The sequence below is a fragment of the Hypanus sabinus genome, chromosome 9 (assembly GCF_030144855.1).
Source record: "Hypanus sabinus isolate sHypSab1 chromosome 9, sHypSab1.hap1, whole genome shotgun sequence".
In the NCBI taxonomy this organism is placed as follows: Eukaryota; Metazoa; Chordata; class Chondrichthyes; order Myliobatiformes; family Dasyatidae; genus Hypanus; species Hypanus sabinus.
In genome coordinates, this window is record NC_082714.1 from 86920639 (window position 1) to 86939699 (window position 19061).

Genomic DNA, 19061 nt, shown 5'->3' on the forward strand with positions numbered 1-19061 from the left:
ATAGAACAGTGCAATACATAAAATTACTGCAGTACTATGCAAAAGTCTCAGGCATCCTAGCTATATATAGGTGCCTAGATTTTTGCATAGTACTGTATCTTGGGCCCAACATATTGTTGCAATTGTGAAGACGGCATGTCAGTAGCTATATTTCATTAGGAGCTTGAGGAGATTCAGTTTGTCAGCAAATCTCCATAGATGTACAGTGGAGAGCTTTCTGACAGGTTGTATCACTGCCTGGTATGGAGGCTCCAATGCACAGGCTGAAAAGAAGTTGTAGACTCAGTCAGCTCCATCACCACCCCCACCAGTACTACACACCAGAGTAATACGACAGACTTATCCCCACAAGTACTGTACCCCGGTGTTATACAGTGACAGACCAGTCCCCACTGGTACCGTACCCCAGTGTTATACAGACAGATCTGTCCCCACCTGTACTGTACCCTGGTGTTATACAGTGACAGACCCGTCCCCACCGGTACTGTACCCCGGTGTTATACAGTGACAGACCCGTCCCCACCGGTACCGTACCCCAGTGTTATACAGACAGATCTGTCCCCACCTGTACTGTACCCTGGTGTTATACAGTGACAGACCCGTCCCCACCGGTACTGTACCCCGGTGTTATACAGTGACAGACCCGTCCCCACCAGTATTGTACCCCAGTGTTACACAGTGACAGACCCGTCCCCACCGGTACTGTACCCCGGTGTTATACAGTGACAGACCCGTCCCCATCGGTACTGTACCCGGGTGTTATACAGTGACAGACTCGTCCCTACAGGTACTGTACCCCAGTGTTATACAGTGACAGACCCATTGCCGCTGGTACCGTACCCCGGTGTTATACAGTGACAGATCTGTCCCCACCTGTACCGTACCCCGGTGTTATACAGTGACAGACCCGTACCCATCGGTACCGTACCCCGGTGTTATACAGTGACAGACCCGTCCTCACCGGTACTGTACCCCAGTGTTATACAGTGACAGACCCGTCCTCACCGGTACTGTACCCCAGTGTTATACAGTGACAGACCCGTACCCATCGGTACCGTACCCCGGTGTTATACAGTGACAGACCAGTCCTCACCGGTACTGTACCCCAGTGTTATACAGTGACAGACCCGTACCCATCGGTACCGTACCCCGGTGTTATACAGTGACAGACCCGTCCCCACCGGTACTGTACCCCAGTGTTATACAGTGACAGACTCATTGCCGCTGGTACCGTACCCCGGTGTTATACAGTGATAGATCTGTCCCCACCTGTACCGTACCCCGGTGTTATACAGTGACAGACCCGTCCTCACCGGCATTGTACCCCAGTGTTATACAGTGACAGACCCGTCCCCATCGTTACCGTACCCCGGTGTTATACAGTGACAGACCCATCCCCACTGGTACTGTACCCCAGTGTTACACAGTGACAGACCCGTCCCCACCGATATAGCACCCCAGCATCCTACTGTGTCAGACCAGACCCCACTGGTACAGCCCCCCGGCATCCTTCAGCAACAGATCTGACCCCACTGGTATGGTCCCCCAGTGTCCTATAGCTACAGACCCATTCCTACCAGTACTGTACCCCGATGTTACGCAGCCACAGATTTGTCCCCACCAGTACCTTTTCCTGGTGTTACACAGTGACAGATTAATCCCCAACAGTATTGTACAACAGACCTGACCCTCCCAGTGTCATACAGTGATGGACCAGCAGTACCATTTCCCAGTGACAGTTCACCCGGTGTTATACAGTGACGGATTCAACCCCAGCAGAACCATTTCCTGGTGTTTGACAGTGACAGATTTGTTCACACCAGTACTGTACCCCAGTGTTATGGCTACAAACCCCTTCATAGGGAGACGCATGTTAAGACAGGGCAGTTAAATCTGCTGTTTTAATGATCAATGCTCATTAAAAATACCCACAACTTCCAGTACAGACAGAAAACACACAAATTTCAGATTGCTGGAGTAAGGTGGCTGAATTCGCAGTTCGATGTTCCTCCCCTCCATTTTTGACTTGTATTGTGTTCTTGATTGCTTTGTATTCTGTCGGACTTGATGTGGAATACCCCCAACCAACCTTGTCTTCAGACACAGACTGACAACAGTGCTCAAGCACACAGGCACTCATTTGCAAAGCAGAGAGACTGGCACCATGTTTGCCTGGAGCAAAATGTGTTGGACTCGGGGTGTCCATTCACAATGTCTTCCATTCAACTTGGGGGGGGGGGGGGGTGGTGTTGGAAGAAGAGCTTGGTGCGAAGGGAGGTGCCAGTACTCAGAGGGGACCGCAGATCCTGTCAAAGGTCCCTGGGTTGTAGTTGCTGAGGAAGATTAGCTCCTGCTTACCCTCCTCCGTGAGAGCTGTGGAAAGAGAGAGACAGAGAGAATGGTTAGTCATGCCGTTGAGGGGTGAGGGAAGAGAACACCCCTCCTCTCCCCACTACAGGCGGGGATGTGTTAGAGACTCTCCAGAAGTGGAACCAAATCTCCTGTGTAACACAAGGGTGGGATAAGCAGAGTGAGGCAGCCTCACAAAGGGATTTGAATCAATGGGGTAGAGTGAGAGAGGGAGGGCAAGGAGAGAGAGACAGAAAGGAGAGAAACCGAAGAGTAAGATTGTGGTGGGAGGCACATGGGGGGTGGGGAAGAGAAGGGAGGTTGTCTGGGAAAGGGCCAAGAAGGCTGATGAACTCTGTGGCCAGACAGAGGAAGAGGAATAACACAGAGCTCCGCAACAGTCAAGGACAAAGTGTGAGCAGCTGGTGAAGGGAAAGTGACAGGTTATGGGGTGTTCTCAGTACACATTCTCTTTGTTATATGTGTCTACAGACTATGCGGATTCACAGTTATGCGAGGAACCTATTTCTACCAATGTCTCCTTATATGCGTCCTCAGTTATGCGAGGAGCACTGCTTTCCTACCAAAACAAGTCACGTGTGCGTGCCACAGTCTCACTTCCACCAGTCTCACATTGATTTCGGCAATGTGTGGATGTGCAATCTTGTGCTCTTAAACTGTTGTTGTTTTTACCTATGGTGCAGGGATTTTGTGCTTGAAATATCTAACTATGCCTCCTAAGCGTCAAGTCCTGGGCCATCAGCCAAGCAGCAGAGAACTGCTTTAACACTTGAAAAAAAGTTGGAAATTATAAACAGGTAACACAGCTCTGGGATGATACTTTGGCCTGGGTGAGTCTACGATCAGAAACATAAAGAAAAATACTAAGAAAATAAAAAGTGCAGTGTTTGATTCATCACAAGTGTCTTCAAAGATTGTCACCAAAGTGCGTAACCCGATTATGACAAAAATGGAGAAAATGTTGAGTTTGCACATTGAGCATGAAACGATCATCTTTGGAAATTTATGGTCACCTTTGTTCAGAGGCCAGTGACGAAGCGTCAAGTGATATTGTTAACTTTAAAGCAAGTAATAGACAATAGGTGCAGGAGTAGGCCATTCGGCCCTTTGAGCCAGCACTGCCATTCACTGTGATCATGGCTGATAATCTACAATCAGTACCCCGTTCCTGCCCTCTCCCCATATCTCTTGACTCCGCTAGCTTTAAGAGCTCTTTCTAACTCTTTCCTGAAAGCATCCAGAGAACTGGCCTCCACTGCCTTCTGAGGCAGAGCATTCCATAGATCCACAACTCTCTGGGTGAAAAAGTTTTTCCTGAACTCTGTTCTAAATGGCCCACCCCTTATTCTTAAACTGTGGCCTCTGGTTCTAGACTCCCCCAACATCAGGAACATGTTTCCTGGCTTTAGAGTGCCCAATCCCTTAGTAATCTTATATGTTTCAATAAGATCCCCTCTCATCCTTCTAAGTTCCAGTGTATACAAGCCCAGTCGCTCCAATCTTTCAACATATGACAGTCCCGCCATCCCTGGAATTAACCTTGTGAACCTACGCTGCACTCCCTCAATAGCAAGAATGTCCTTCCTCAAATTTGGAGACAAAGACTGAACACAATACTCCAGGTGTGGTCTCATCAGGGCCCTATACAACTGCAGAAGGACCTCTTTGCTACTATACACAACTCCCCTTGTTATGAAGTAGGGGATGGTTTTCTAAGTTTGTTAATCGTCACAGGCTTCACAACTTAGCTGTGTGTGGTGAGCAAGTTAGTGCTGACCACGAAGTTGCTGAACGCTACCCTGTGCAGTTGCGGTCTATGATATTTGGGTTAGGCATCACACCAAAGGAGGTGTTTAATGCAGACAAGACCGGACTTTTTTGGAAGCGTATGGCGGAATGCATAAGTAAGGATGAAAAAACTGCATCAGGTTTCAAGGCAGCAAAGGATAGATTGACTTTGCTTATGTGTTCCAATGTCGAAGAAGACTGTAAGATGAAGCCTCTCTTAGTTTACCATTCACTAAACCCCCATGCTCTTAAGGGTTTGAGTAAGAATATGCTTCCTGTCCACTGGGCAGCTAACAAGAAAGCATGGGTCACTGGTCGAATCTTTGAAGACTGGTTTGCTAAACACTTCGCTGAGAATGAACACTACTGCTGGGAACAGAATCTTGCCTTTGTTTTCTTGCTTGACAATGTGCCAGCCCATCCTAAATATTTGGACAGCATTCATCCTACCACTCGACCAAGGTGTGATATCTACGTTCAAGGCGTATTTTTTACAGCATGCTATCTCTCAGATAGCAACAAACGATTTTGAAAATCCCAGGAGTTTACAACAGTGAGGGAATGGTGGAAGTCCTTCAACATCAGACATGCCATCAACATTGATGAATCCTGGAAAGAGGTCAGGTCTTCCTCTCTCAATGAAGCATGGAAATCAATTTGGGTGGAGTGTGTGCACACCGGCAAGGGGTTTCCTGCCTTCACTGCAGCTGTCCAGGATTGTGTGGCCAAGCGTAAAGTTGGTGGGGAAGGATTATCAGACCTCAAGACTGCTGACGGGGTAGAACTCCGGGATTCTCATGGTGAAGAAATAAGTGTGGATGATCTTCTACGTTTAACTCAGACTGAAGGTGATAACGATGAAGAGCAAAGTGTCGAGTTGCAGGTGAAGGATTTTACGGTGAAGCAACTGGCAGAACTTTTTAGGCTGTGGAACACTTGGCACAAATGGCAATGGACATGGACCTAAGTTTAGAACGGAGTCAGCATTTCAGTTGTTCCCTGCAGTCAAGTCTTCTCCCCTACAAGCAAATTTATGCTGGAAAACAAAATGTTGCCAAGCAAACCACCCTCACCACTTTCTTCAAACCGGTGTCATCTTCTGCTGCCGGCAGTACTGAGAGTTCTGTGAGTCTTCCTTCACCCCTTGCTGCCCTTGATGATCCTGACGATACACAACCATCCACCTCATTCATGTAAAGCTGCCCCACCACAACAACCACTCATCTCCCGGAGCGAACACACCTGCCACTGTTGGCGAGTACTGTACACCCTAGTATGTTAACTTTCTATGATTTATTACGTTGAATATTACCTTAAATTGGTGAAATATAATACGAATGTTGCCTTGTGGTACTGCTTTTGTGTTGAATTGGTATGAAAATGTGAATAAGTTACAGATAAAACATTTAGGAAGCCCTCCAGAATACATCCCCATTTTCTCCATTTAAATAATTATTCACATTATGCGTCGACTGCGAGGAACCTATCCCCCCGCATATAACGAGGACAGGGTGTACCAGTGGTCAAACAATTACCTTTCTCGTGTTGAATCCACTTGCGGTCAATGTAGTACTGGTAGCAGCTCTCAAACTCTTTCTGGCTGTATTTCATCACTTGAATTGGAACAAAAGGGTCCAGGGCATCAAAGCCATCCTGAGAGAGGGCAACACAAACAGATGAAGGTAATCCTTCAGTGCACTTCATCAGAATTGTGTTCATGGGACAAGTTGATGAACAGGAGGTAGCACTAAAACTCAATTCCATTAACTCACAGCACAATCAATGAGAAGACTCCTGCTGGATATTGTCAGCAACAGACCCATCCCTACTGGTACTGTATCCTGGTGTTATACAGTGACAGACATGTCCCCACTTGTACTGTACCCTGGTATTATACAGTTACAGACCCATTCCCACCAGTACTGTATCCTGCTGTTACACAGTGACAGGCCAATTCCCATTGTACCATACCCTGGTATTATACAGTGAAACACTTGCCCCCACCGGTACTGTATCCCAGTGTTATATAGTGACAGACCTGTTCTAAATACTGCAAGGAAGTAGGGTGGTAAGAAGGCGTGTGGTGTGTTGGCCTTCATTATTTGGAGGATTGAATACAAGAGCCATGAGGTAATGTTGCAGTTCTATATCTTGGTTAGACCACACTTGGAACGTTGTGTTCAGTTCTAGTCACCCTCACATTGACAGGATGTGGAAGCTTTAGGGAGATCCCTGGATTAGAGAGCATGTCGTGAGGACAGGTTGAGTGAACTAGTGTTTTTTCGTCTCTGGAGCAGGGGATGATGAAAGGTGACTTGTTAGAGGTGTTTAAGAAGAGAGGCATAGACAGAGCAGATGCCAGAGACTTTTCCCCCCGGGTGGAAGTGGCTAATATGAGGGGGTCAATCTTACGGTGATTGGATGAAATTATAGAAAAGACGTCAGAGATAATGTTTCTTCCTTCACAGAGTGGTGGATGTGCTAGAAATGGAGGTAGAGGCAGAAACATTAAGGGAATACGAGAATCTTCTATGATTAAAAATATGGAGGGTTGTGTAGGAGGGAAGAGTTTGATTAATATTAGAGTTGTATTGTGCTGTAATGTTTTATGTTCTAAAGTGGCGTAGGAACTGCGAGTCAGGCAGCATCCGTGGAGGGACACAGACAGTCAATGCTTTTGGTTGATACCCTTCATCTGGACTGAAACCTCAATCATTCATGTCATCCTCTGACTAAACTTGCTGAGCCTCTCAAGTGCAGTGTTTTTCTCCAGATTTCAGCATCTTTTGTATCTCCTGAAGCCTTCTCAACAGCTATCTTTGTGTACTGACATCTCACTGTGACTCACCTTCCTCAGCAGCTCATGGGGCAGGTGGGACAGCTGAGAGGCTCCCAGCGCTCCGGTCTGGGTCAGGGTCGTAACCACAGCTCCACCAGCCTGCAGAACAAAGGTCATTATCGCACAGATCCCCAGGGCTGGGCTGGACATGCAAACAAATAGAAGATGGGTGCAATGTCACCAATCTTTACAGACACGTTATAGCAAAACTTGGCAGGGCAACTGCTCTGCCTGAGGTCGCAAGAATTTGCAGAGTTATTGAGGCAGCCCTGTCCATCACAGAAACCAATCTTCCCTCACTGATTCCGCCTATACTTCTCACTGCCTTAGTAAACCTGCAAAGTAACCGGGAATCTTCTCCCAAATTGTCATTTTCTTTTCTCTCTCCCATCAGGTAGAAGGTGCGAAAGTTTGAGAACATGTACCATTGGGTTCAAGGTTGAATCCAGCTGTTATCAGACTCCTGCATGGACCTTGCTTTAAAAGATAATCTCCCAGCAGGGTAGTGTAGTGGTTAGTTCAACTCTATTACAGTATTAGCTGTAAGATTGGGTCAAGGGCCACAACAAGCACATTGAAACATTCAGTGAAATGTATCATTCGTATAAAATCAAATCAGTGAGGATTGCCCAAGTGTCGCCATGTGGTGACACTTCCTGCCACTCTGTGTAAGGAGTTTGTATATTCTCCCCATGACCACATGGGTTTGCTGGGGCGCTCCAGTTCCCTCTCTCATACCATTGGGTCAGTGAGTTGTAGGAATGCTATGTTGGTGCCACATGGTGCACGTCTATGGCGGGAGGAGATCTTAATTATGCTCATTGTTTTCCCTGAGGCAGTGTCCACAGAGGTTTCTCTGAGCTGTGTTCTTAATTGTCAGCAATTTCTTGTGGTCACAGGCAGAGCAGTGGCCACACCAAGATGTGATGCATCCAGATGTTTTCAATGGCACATTGGTGAGGGTTACCAATCAATGAATCTGAAGATCTGGCAGCTTGTCACAGACCGATAGGTCGAGGGAGACAGATCAGCCTTGGGGATATTTTATCTCTCATACAGAAAAATGCCCACCAGCACAGTGAGTGTTGTGCTCTATCCTCTGAATTGTAAGTCAAGGAGTTCTCGCTTCTTTGCGATGATTGGGTAAGAGGCAAGAAGTCAGGTCAACAGCCACCTCAGTTCCCAGTTGACAGTGGGAAGGGCTGGTCTCCTGTAGAACAATTAGTTCCGGCTGGTCCCGAGCAGAGGGCTGTCTAGTCAGTGGGACAGAACAGTAGCGTAACAGTTTGCAGTGCCAATGAACGTGGTTCAATTCCTGCCACTGTATGTATTGAGTTTCTATGTTCCCCTCGTGACCGTGTGGGTTTCCTCCAGGGGCTCCGGTTTCCTTGCTGTACAGGTTAGGGTTAGTAAGTTGTGGGCATGCTAGAAGCATGGTGACTTCTGTGGGCTGCTTAATATAATCCTCGGACTATGTTGGTCATTGATGTATTTCACTGTATGTTTCTGTGTACATATGACAAATAAAACAAATTTTTAATCTTGAGGATAAAATATAACAACTATTGCTCACAGAGGCTGCAACGTGGAACAGTCAAGGCACAGGCAGAGGTCCCAGTGGCTGAGGACCCTGTTCCCAAACCAGGACGTGCCAGGGTAATCACACCATATCACAATCCTTACTGAACACATCTTACCCAATCATTGGAGAGCAGCTTCCTCAAGTTGTGGATCAGGGTAAGTTCAGATGGAAGTACCTGCAAGAGAGGTAGATGTTTAACAGAAACTCAACTTACCAGGAGAATTACTTTTGTTTCCTGCAGTGTGCTAGTTTTTCTTCTTTAACAAATTAGGCCATTTGTCCCATCGAGTCTGCACTGCTATTCCATCATGGCTGATTTTCTCAAATCCATTTTCCTGACTTCTCCCTGTAGCCTTTGACACCCTTACTAATAAAGAACCGATCAACCTCCATGTTAAATATACCCCCAACAATTTGGCCTCCAGGTGGCAGGCAATTCCACAGATTCACTACCCCCAGTTAAAGAAATTCCTCCTCCTCTGTTCTCAAGGTACATCCATCTACTCTGAGGCTGTGCCCTCTGGTCCCAGACTTCCACTATTGGAAGTATCTTCTCCACATTCCCTCTATCTAGGCTTTGCAATATTTGGTGGGTTTTAACGAAATTCCTCTTCTAAACTCAGCAAGCACAGGCCCCAAACCATCAAATACTCCTAACATATTAACCCTTTAATTCCTAGGATCATTCTTGAAAACATCTTATGGACCCTCTCCAATGCCAGCACAACTTTTCTTAGATAAGGAGCCCAAAACTATCACAATACTCCAAGTGCGGACTGATAACACATCAACTCTAGAGCTCTCAAAATGACATTGCATTTGCTTTCCTTACCACCAACTCAACCTGCAAGTTATCCTTTAGGGAATGCAGAACTTAAGACTCCAAGTCCCCTTGTACCTCCAATTTCTAAGTTTGCTCCCCTGTTTATTTATTTAGTGGAGTAGGCCCTTCAGGCCCTTTGAGCATTGCCACCCCAGACAACCCTGATTTAATCTTAGCCTCATCACAGGACAATTTACAATGACCAATTAACTTACCTGATACGTCTTTAGACTGTGGGAGGAAACTAGAGCACGGACAACCCACATATTCAACGGGAAGGACATACAGGCTTCTTACAGAGGGCGCCAGGATTGAACTCTGAACTTCCATACCCTGAGCTGTAATAGTGTTGCATGAACCGCTATAGTATCTTGGTTGAGAAAACAGTCTGTACTTTTATTCCTTCTACCAAAGTGCATGCTCATACACATTCCTATGTTGTAATGCATCACCCAGGACATGCCCTCTTCTCATTGCTACCATCAAGGTGGTGGTACAGGAGACTGAAGACCCACACTCAACGATTCAGGAACAGCTTCTTCCCCTCTGTCAACAGATTCCTGAATGAATAGTGAACCCATGAATGCCACCTCAGTCTTTTTCTACACAATTTATATTTTTATATATACTTATATATAAGTTATTGCAATTTACTGTTTTTATTATAATAACTTACCAGCTATTATAAATACTTGGACAGAGATGGACTGATTACTGATTTCTTTTAATGTTGAAATTGAGTTTGCATGCACCATTTGTACTGGCAGTTCATTCCACATTGTCACAACCCTCATGTTCCCTTTAAACTTTTCACCTTTCACCCATAACCATCACCTCTGGTTGTAGTCTCACTGGAAAAAGCCTGCTTGCATTTATCCAATCCATACCCCTCATCATTTTCTATACTTCTATCAAATCTCCTCTCAATTTTCTATGTTCTAAAGAATACAGTCTTAACCTATTCAATCCTTCCTGATAATTCAGACAGACCCAGCAACATTCTTGTAAATTTTATCTGTACTCTTTCAATCTTGCTTGCACCTTTCCTGTAGGTAGCTGACCAAAACTGCACACAATTCTCCCAATTAGGCGTCACTAATGTGTTATACAACTTCAACATAACATCCCATCTCCTTTACTCAAAACATTAATGACAGCCAATATGTTAAAAAGCTTTCTTTACGACCCTATCTACCTGTGACACCACTGTCAATGAATCATGGACCTGTATTCCCAGATCCCTATGCTCTACCACACTCTTCAGTGCTCTACCGTTCACTGTGTAAGACCTACCCTGTTTGGTCCTACCAAAGTGCAACACGTTGCACTTGTCAGCACTAAATCTGCCATTTTTCAGCCTATTGTTCCAGTTGATACAGATCCCTCTGCAAGCCACAATAGCCTTCCTCACTTACCACTACACTACAAATCTTGGTGTCACCTGCAAATCTGCTGATCCAATTAACCACATCATCCAGCTCATTGATATGGATTACAAACAGCAAAGGATCCAGGGCTGATCCCTGCGTCATACCATCAGTCACAGGCCTCCATTCAGAGAAGTAGCCCTCTGCTACCACTCTCTGGCTTCTCCCTCAAAGCCAATGTCTAATCCAATTACTACCACATCCTGATGCCGAGCGACTGAACCTTTTTGACCAGCCTCCCACGCAGGACTTTGTCAAATGCCTTACTAAAATCCATGTAGACAGCATCCACTGGTTTATTTTTAGAGCCTTTTTTAAACAGCGGAACAACATTGGCCATCCTCCAATCCTCTGACACTTCTGTCACTAAAGTATTTTAAAATATCTCTGCTAGAGCCCTGGAAATTTCTGCACCTGTCTTCCATAGGGTCCAAGAGAACACGTTGTCAGGCCCTGAGGACTTATCCACCCTGATTTGGCTCAGGGTAGCAAACACCTCCTCTTCCTCTGTAATTTCTACAGGGTCTATGAAGTTGATGCCACTTTGTCTCACTTCTATAACTCTGTATCTGTCTCCTGAGTAAATGCAGCTACAAAGAATGCCCTTAACATCTCCCCCATCTGTTTTGCTCTACACATGGATTATCATTCTGGTCTTCCAGTGGAACAATTTTATCCCTTACAATCCTTTTGCTCTTAATATATCTGCAGAATCCCTTAGGATACTCCTTCACCTTGCCTGCTAGAGGAACCTCCTGATTTCTTTCTTAAATGCATTGCTTACAGTCCATAAGCCCCTCATATGTTCCTTCTTGCCTATACCTGCTAAGCATCTCCTGTTTGCTCTGAACCAGGGCCTCAATATCTCTTGAAAAACAGCATTCCCTACACTTGCTATCTGGCAGGCACATACAAGCTTTGTATTCTCAAAATTTCAGATTTGAAGACCTCCCACTTTCTAAGTGTCCCTTTGCCAGAAAACAGCCTGTTCCAATCCACATGCCAAATCATTTCTGATACCATCAAAATTGTCCTTTCTCTAACTTAGTCTCAATCTGTGGACCAGGCCTATCTTTTTGCATATTTACTTTGGAATTAATGGCATTGCAGTCACTGGGTGAAAAGTGTTCCCTTACACAAACTTCTGTCACCTGCCCTGACTCATTCCCTAACAGTAAACACAAAGTACACTGCAGATGCTGTGGTCAAATCAAGACGTACAAACATTTGTATGTCTTGATCATTCCCTACCAGCAGTATCATACTCTATCTTTTCTTTCTTGTTGGGACTTCTATGTACTGATGAAGGACACTTTCCTGAACACATTTGACAAACATTATCCCATCTAGTCCTTTTGCAGTATGGGATTCCCATTTAATATGTAGAAAGTTAAAATCTCCTACTATAACAACCTTATGTTTCTTGCAACAGTCTGTGGTCTCTTTACAAATCTGTTCCTCTAAATCCCTAGAACTGTTGGGTGGTCTATAATATAATCCCATTAATGTGGTTAAACCAGTTCCACCCATAACACCTCACTAGTCAAGTTTTCCCGTCTATCCTGATGGAGCACTGCCGTGACATTCTCCCTGACTAGTAATGCCACCCCTCCTCCTTTAATCCCTCCCACTCTGCCACATCTAAAACAATGGAACCCTGGATTACTGAGCTGCCAGTCCTGCCCCTCCTGCAACCAAGTCTCACTAATGGCTACAATGTCAAAATTGGAGGTGTTGATCAATGCCCTGAGCTCAAATCCCTTTCCAATGACACTTGTTCCTTTATTGGCAGTTCAGGGTATATCAGAAATCCCCTCAAAGTGACAACCATCTGCCAGGGATGGGTCAGGAGTGACTCAATAGTGTGGACAAAGTCTGATGATTCACCTAGCTGAGGGGTTGCAGTCCCAATACAAGGGGACAGTTATTTAGGATAGTGGTGAGAAGGAACTTAGGGATACAGGGTTAGTGACAGAAGGTGGGATTGAACAAGATCAGCTGTGACGTTAAGGGACATTTAAGAGATATGCACGTGGATGAAAGAAAAATGGAGGTTGATGTGGGAGGGAAGGGATCTTGGAGTAGGTTAAAAGACCGGCACAACATCATGAGCTGAAGGGCCTTTACCATTCTATGTAACTCATCTACAGAGGGTGATGAATAGTCAACATTTTGGGTTGAGCCTCTTTATCGGGACTCTTAAATGCCATCAAATGCTGGAGCAGGTTAGTAGATTGTGACATTGTATTTACCTTCAGTTACCTGGGTTCTGAACTTTGCCTTCCTCTCTCAAGTTCAAATTTATTGTCATCCAACCATACACCTGTATACAGCTAAAAAAATGTCCCCCAGGACCATGGTACAAAGCACAGTGCATATATCACATACAGCACGTAAAATAATATTAACAGATTTTAAAAAACCTCTCAACCTCCCTCCTCTTTCCTCCATTAATATATGCTTTTGATCAAGCTCTGGGTTCCTGACATTCTGTGACATTAAAGTGCTTAATCTTGTATTAAGAACATTACACTATAAGATACAGGAGCAGAAATTCATCATGGCTGATCCAATTCCCTCTCAGCCCTAATCACCTGCCTTCTCCCCATATCTCTTCATGCACTGACTAGTCAAGAATCTATCAACCTCTGCCTTAATTATACCCAATGAACTGGCCTCCACTGCCACCTGTGGCAATGGGGCCAGATATACCACTCTCCAGCTAAACAAATTCCTCCTTATCTCTGGTCTAAATGGATATCCCAATATTCTGAGGCTGTGTCCTCTGGTCAGGCTCCCAAACCACAGGAAAAATACTTTCAACATCCACTCCATCGAGGCTTTTCAATATTCAATAAGATTCCATGAGATCCACTTTAATTCTTCTGAATTCCATTAAGGGTCCAGACCCATCAAATACTCCTCATACGACAAGCCGTTCAGTCTCAGAATCATTTTTGTGAACCTTTGACTAAAAGGCAGCATATTTTGTACACATTATCTATCGATAAAACCCTGGAGACATTTCAGTTTAACTTCCCAAACAGACCGGCGCCTTTCTTGGTGGATAATCCAGTGGGAAACTGAGAGAAAAAAAAACATTGGAGCTATCCAGGAGGTCAGGTAGCATTTGTGGAAACAAAGTTTACACGAAGATAATTCTCAATGGGCTTGGCTGAACTCATTGTTTGCCACGTTAAATAGCAGGTGGTACTGCAAAGGAGTATGGGGATTGGGTGAAAGTTTGATCCACATGGATTCTGTGGGAAGGACTTTGCTGCAGTGGGATTTTGTACAGTGACAGTCAGTGAGAAGGGGCTTGGTCCATTGGGAGTTTGTACAATGACAGTGGAAAGGGGCTTGGTCCATTAGGAGTTTGTACAATGACAGTGGAAAGGGGCTTGGTCCATTAGGAGTTTGTACAATGACAGTGGAAAGGGATTTGGTCCATTAGGAGTTTGTACAATGACAGTGGAAAGGGATTTGGTCCATTAGGAGTTTGTACAATGACAGTGGAAAGGGATTTGTTCCATTGAGAGTTTGTACAATGACAGTGGAAAGGGATTTGGTCCATTGGGAGTTTGTACAATGACAGTGGAAAGGGATTTGGTCCATTGGGAGTTTGTACAATGACAGTGGAAAGGGGCTTGGTCCATTAGGAGTTTATACAATGACAGTGGAAAGGGGCTTGGTCCATTAGGAGTTTGTACAATGACAGTGGAAAGGGATTTGGTCCATTAGGAGTTTGTACAATGACAGTGGAAAGGGATTTGGTCCATTGGGAGTTTGTACAATGACAGTGGAAAGGGATTTGGTCCATTAGGAGTTTGTACAATGACAGTGGAAAGGGATTTGGTCCATTGGGAGTTTGTACAATGACAGTGGAAAGGGATATGGTTCATTGGAATTTTGTACAGTAACAGCCAGTAGGAAGGGATTTGGAATTTTACACTTGCACCAGGGCCAGGTAACTGTCACTGGAGCAACTAACCTCAACATCTGACCATATCCAATGAGCTTGTTCATTATGTTGTGTGTCGTATGATGTGGACAGTCATTGTTTTTCCATTCTTGGCAAAATTTTCTACAGAAGTCATTTGTCATTGCCATCTTCTGGGCAGATGAGTGTCTCCAGCCATTATCAATACTCTTCAAAGATTGTCTACCTGGTGACAGTGGTCTCATACCAGGACTTGACCACTGAAGTCATACCACTGAAGATGTGCTCCTGATTGCCTCAAAGAGTGTGTGATGAGTGGTCAAACCAGAAATACCTGACTTTTGTTCTCCTTCTTCATAGTAGTAGGTCCCCACAGAGCATTGACCCCATCCACTGCCACCAGCATCCGATAGGAGTCCGGTAAACACTGCGACTTCAGCTCTTTGAACAGGACACCCACCACGTCACTGGCATTCTTCACTCGTGTGATACCCTGAGGGTGGGTAGAGAGAAACATGAGCCAAGCTCATTTCAGACTTGGACTGGTTCCCACTCCACCTCCCTCCCACACACCTTTCTCCTCTCCAAGGGAGGGACATCTCCTTTACAGCTCATCCTCCATTGATGGCTGCCATAGCTATACAGGCCTTCATGCTGACATCGTCATCCACGCTGACATAGAAACGTACAGCGGTGCATCGTTTACATCAATGTCCAATACAGTCTGAGGATGCAGCCACTGCATTGAGAGATGAGATTGCAATGAGAGATTGTTGCCACTCTTCAGGATCCACATTGCATGCCCAAAACTTACAAACCTTAACCTGTACGTCTTTGGAATGTGCGAGGACGCCAGCATGGGAAAAAGGTACAAACTCCTTGCAGACAAAGGTAGGAATTGAATCCCGGTCACTGATTACTGGTGCTGGAATGTTACACTTTTGTGACACCACCTCCCTACTTCTGATATTGGCCCCAAACTTAGCTCCTCCTAACTTAGCTTAGAGGGAAGCCCAAAGACTGGACAATACGTTGTTACCCAAGACAGACTCATTTGGCAGATGTGGTAATGAGGAGTGTAAAGCCTCACCTGGTCCACCAATTCTCCCAAGGGTCGCCCTTCCTCGGTGGCCTCCCGCTTGCTCCAAGTGTACCTCTGCTGGGTTTTTAGCTATTTGCAACAAAAAAGACTGTGTTAGTGTAGTCATGTTGCACATTCACAACAAACTTGCATCCAGAAAATTGCTTGGGAGCTTGTCCTCAAACTGCAAGGGTAAACAATTATCAGCTCCCATTTTTCATAAAGCTTTTCCTAGGCTTTAGAAGATACTGGTCATACTGCATTTGGAGTATCGTTTGCAGTTTTGGGCCCCATATCTAAGAAAGGGTATGCTAGCACTGGAGATGGTCCACAGGTTTATGTGAATAATCCCGGTAATAAAAGGGCTAACATATGATGAGCTTCTGAAAGATTTGGGTCTGGACTTGCTCCAGTTCTGGAGTTTAGAGGAATGGCAGGGTGAGGGGGTATGGGATCTCAATGAAACTTATTGAAAGGCCCAGATAGAGTGGATGTGTATAGGATGTTTCCAATAGTGGGAGAATCTTCAGAGGGCAAAACTTCAGAATAGAAGGATGTCCCTTTCTAACAGAGATGAGAAATTTATTTAGCCAGAGGGTGGTGAATCTGTGGAATTCATTGCCACAGATAGCTGTAGAGGCCAAATCATTGGGTACATTTAAAGTACAGGTTGATAGGTATTAATTAGTAAGTACGTCAAAAGTTAAGGGAGGAGTTAAGAGAATGGAGTTGAGAGGGAAAAAAAATCAGCTCCATGATTAAATGGTGGAGCAGATTCGATGAGCATCTACCCTTACACAGTATCTTATGGCTTACTATTATCATCTGTACCAACGTAGAGTGAAAAGCTCGTCTTGCATATTGTTCATGCAGATGAAGTCATTACACAATGCATTGATGTATCCAGAACAAGGTAAAATATAACAGAATATAGAATAAAGTGTAACATCTACAGAGGAAGTGCAGTGCAGGCAAACAATAATGTGCAAGGGCCACAATGAGATAGATTGTGAGGTCAGAGTTCAATAGTCTTATAACAGTGGAGTAGAAGTTGTTCTTGAGCCTGGCACAAGTATTGCTGGCCACTTCCCTTCCCTGCCACGCCCTGTGGACCTGCTGACCTGAGCCAGAAATCGCTCATTGGTGATGCGGAAGTTCTTGAGCCAGGTGGAGGCTTCGAGGGGCTGGTCAAAGCGAGCTTCGTTGTAGGTTGAAGGCATCAGCTCCTTGCAGTGTTTGACCCACAAATAGGCTGTAGCAGGAAAACAAGGTCAATGGTGTGTAACACACCCATACAAAAGCATCTTACAGCCAAGGAAATAAATGCAAAAAGTGTTGCCAGTAATGGTGGGAAGAATCCCCTGCTCCTTTACATAGTATCCCCTGGATACACAATGAAACACGTACCAGACTACAACCAATTACACCCCAATGTCTATCACAGCAGAGAAAGCAAGTAGCACTAAGAATGCTTTCATTGTATGATTTGATGCACACGTGACAAATAAACTTGAAGTGCATAGAATGGTACAGTACAGAACCTTTGGCTCACAATGTTGTGTCAATCCTTTAACCTACTCCAAGATCAATCTGACTCTCCCTCCCATGTAGCCCTCTACTTTTCTTTTAGCCATGTGCCTATCTAGGAATTTCTAAGACACCCCTAATGTATCTGCCTCTACCACCACCCAAGGCAGTGCATTCCTTGTGTCCACAACTCTGTGTAAAAACTTATCTCGGACATCCCCCTACACTTTCCTCCAAGTAAATATGCACTCACCAACCTGAAATGGGCTTGACCCATAGACCCGAATCATCAACAGTCCCTTTGTTCCACCCCCACAAATGTTGCTTGACCCTAATCCTGACTCAAATCATTGACAGCTCTTCCTTTCCCATCTCCATGGATGCCACTCAACCTGTGGAGCTGCTTTGGATTCCAGATTCCATAGACACCAGCTTTGAGAGAGTCCTGCTCAGCTCCTGCCCAACGAATTGAGACAAGACCATAAATAAAAACACACATGCTTACCATCTGGTATGTGGAGGATTAACCAGTCCCGTTTAGCACAGTACTGGACTGCATTGCAGAGGGTGAGCGTTTTACCACACCCCTTTTCACCGTCTAGGGTAGCAGCGTGTTAAGGAATGAGTAGGGGTGATGTTATGAGTTAGCTGTGGAATGGATTTTGGTAGGAAAAGGAATAATTGAGGAGTCATAGAGCAATACACACAGCATGGAAAAGGCCTTTCAGCCCCACTAGTCCATGCTGATCGAGGTGCTCCATACAGCGAGTCCCACTTGCCCGTTTGGCCCATAACCTTCTAAACCTTTCCTATGCATGTACTTATCTAACTGCTTATTCTTCTCCAAAAATATTGTGTAACCTGCTGAGTTCCAACAGAATTTTGTGTGTTGCCTTTAAAAAAAACTATTATCCTTGCCTCAATAACTTCCTCTAGCAGCTTATTTCACATGGATATCACTTTTGGTGCAAAAAAAATCCTATTAAATCTCCCCCCCTCCAAATTAAACCCTCTTGATTCCCCAGTCCTGCATTCCCCAAACAGGCCAAGCTCTCTTCTCACTGCTGCTATTGGAAAGGAGGTACAGGAGCCTTAGATCTCACACTGCCAGGTTCAGGAAGTTATTACCCTATAACCATCAGGTTCATGAACCAGTGTGGATAACTCTACACACCCCAACACTGAACTAATTCCACAACCTATGGACTCTCTTTCAAAGACTCCACAACTCATGTCCTCAGTATTATTTCCGACACCTCCCTCCCTCCCTCCCTTGATCTTTCTGTCTCCATCTTTGGAGACGGCTTATGTACTGATATCTACCATAAGCTTACAGACTCTCACAGCTACCTGGACCATTCCTCTTCCCGCCCTGTCTCTTGCAAAAATGCTATCCCCTTCTCACAATTCCTCCACATCTGCTCTCAGGATGAGGCTTTTCATTCCAGGACGAAGGAGATGTCTTCCTTTTTTAAACAAAGGGGCTTCCCTTTCTTCTACCATCCACTCTGCTCTTAAATGCATCTTTCCCATTTCCCGCACATCTGCCCTCACCCCATCCGCCCGCCACCCCACTCGGGATAGGGTTCCCCTTGTCCTCACCTACCACCCCACCAGCCACCAGGTCCAATGTATAATTCTCCGTAACTTCTGCCACCTCCAACGGGATCCCACTACCAAGCAC

General features: G+C 45.2%; 1 protein-coding gene across 5 annotated transcripts in view; it reads right to left on the reverse strand.

Moving 5' to 3' along the window:
* Positions 1 to 1887: 1887 nt before the first annotated feature.
* Positions 1888 to 19061, reverse strand: part of dap3 (death associated protein 3) — a 42854-nt gene continuing 25680 nt past the window's right edge. For all 5 annotated transcript variants that reach the window (XM_059980066.1, XM_059980068.1, XM_059980067.1 and 2 more), the window contains 8 exons: positions 17883 to 17975; positions 16972 to 17102; positions 15860 to 15940; positions 15104 to 15262; positions 8695 to 8754; positions 7007 to 7096; positions 5694 to 5811; positions 1888 to 2373 (listed from right to left, as the gene is read on the reverse strand). In XM_059980066.1, the coding sequence (XP_059836049.1) occupies positions 2288 to 2373; positions 5694 to 5811; positions 7007 to 7096; positions 8695 to 8754; positions 15104 to 15262; positions 15860 to 15940; positions 16972 to 17102; positions 17883 to 17975 (818 nt within the window). In that variant the 3' untranslated portion in view covers positions 1888 to 2287. The remainder of the gene's footprint in view (positions 2374 to 5693; positions 5812 to 7006; positions 7097 to 8694; positions 8755 to 15103; positions 15263 to 15859; positions 15941 to 16971; positions 17103 to 17882; positions 17976 to 19061) is intronic.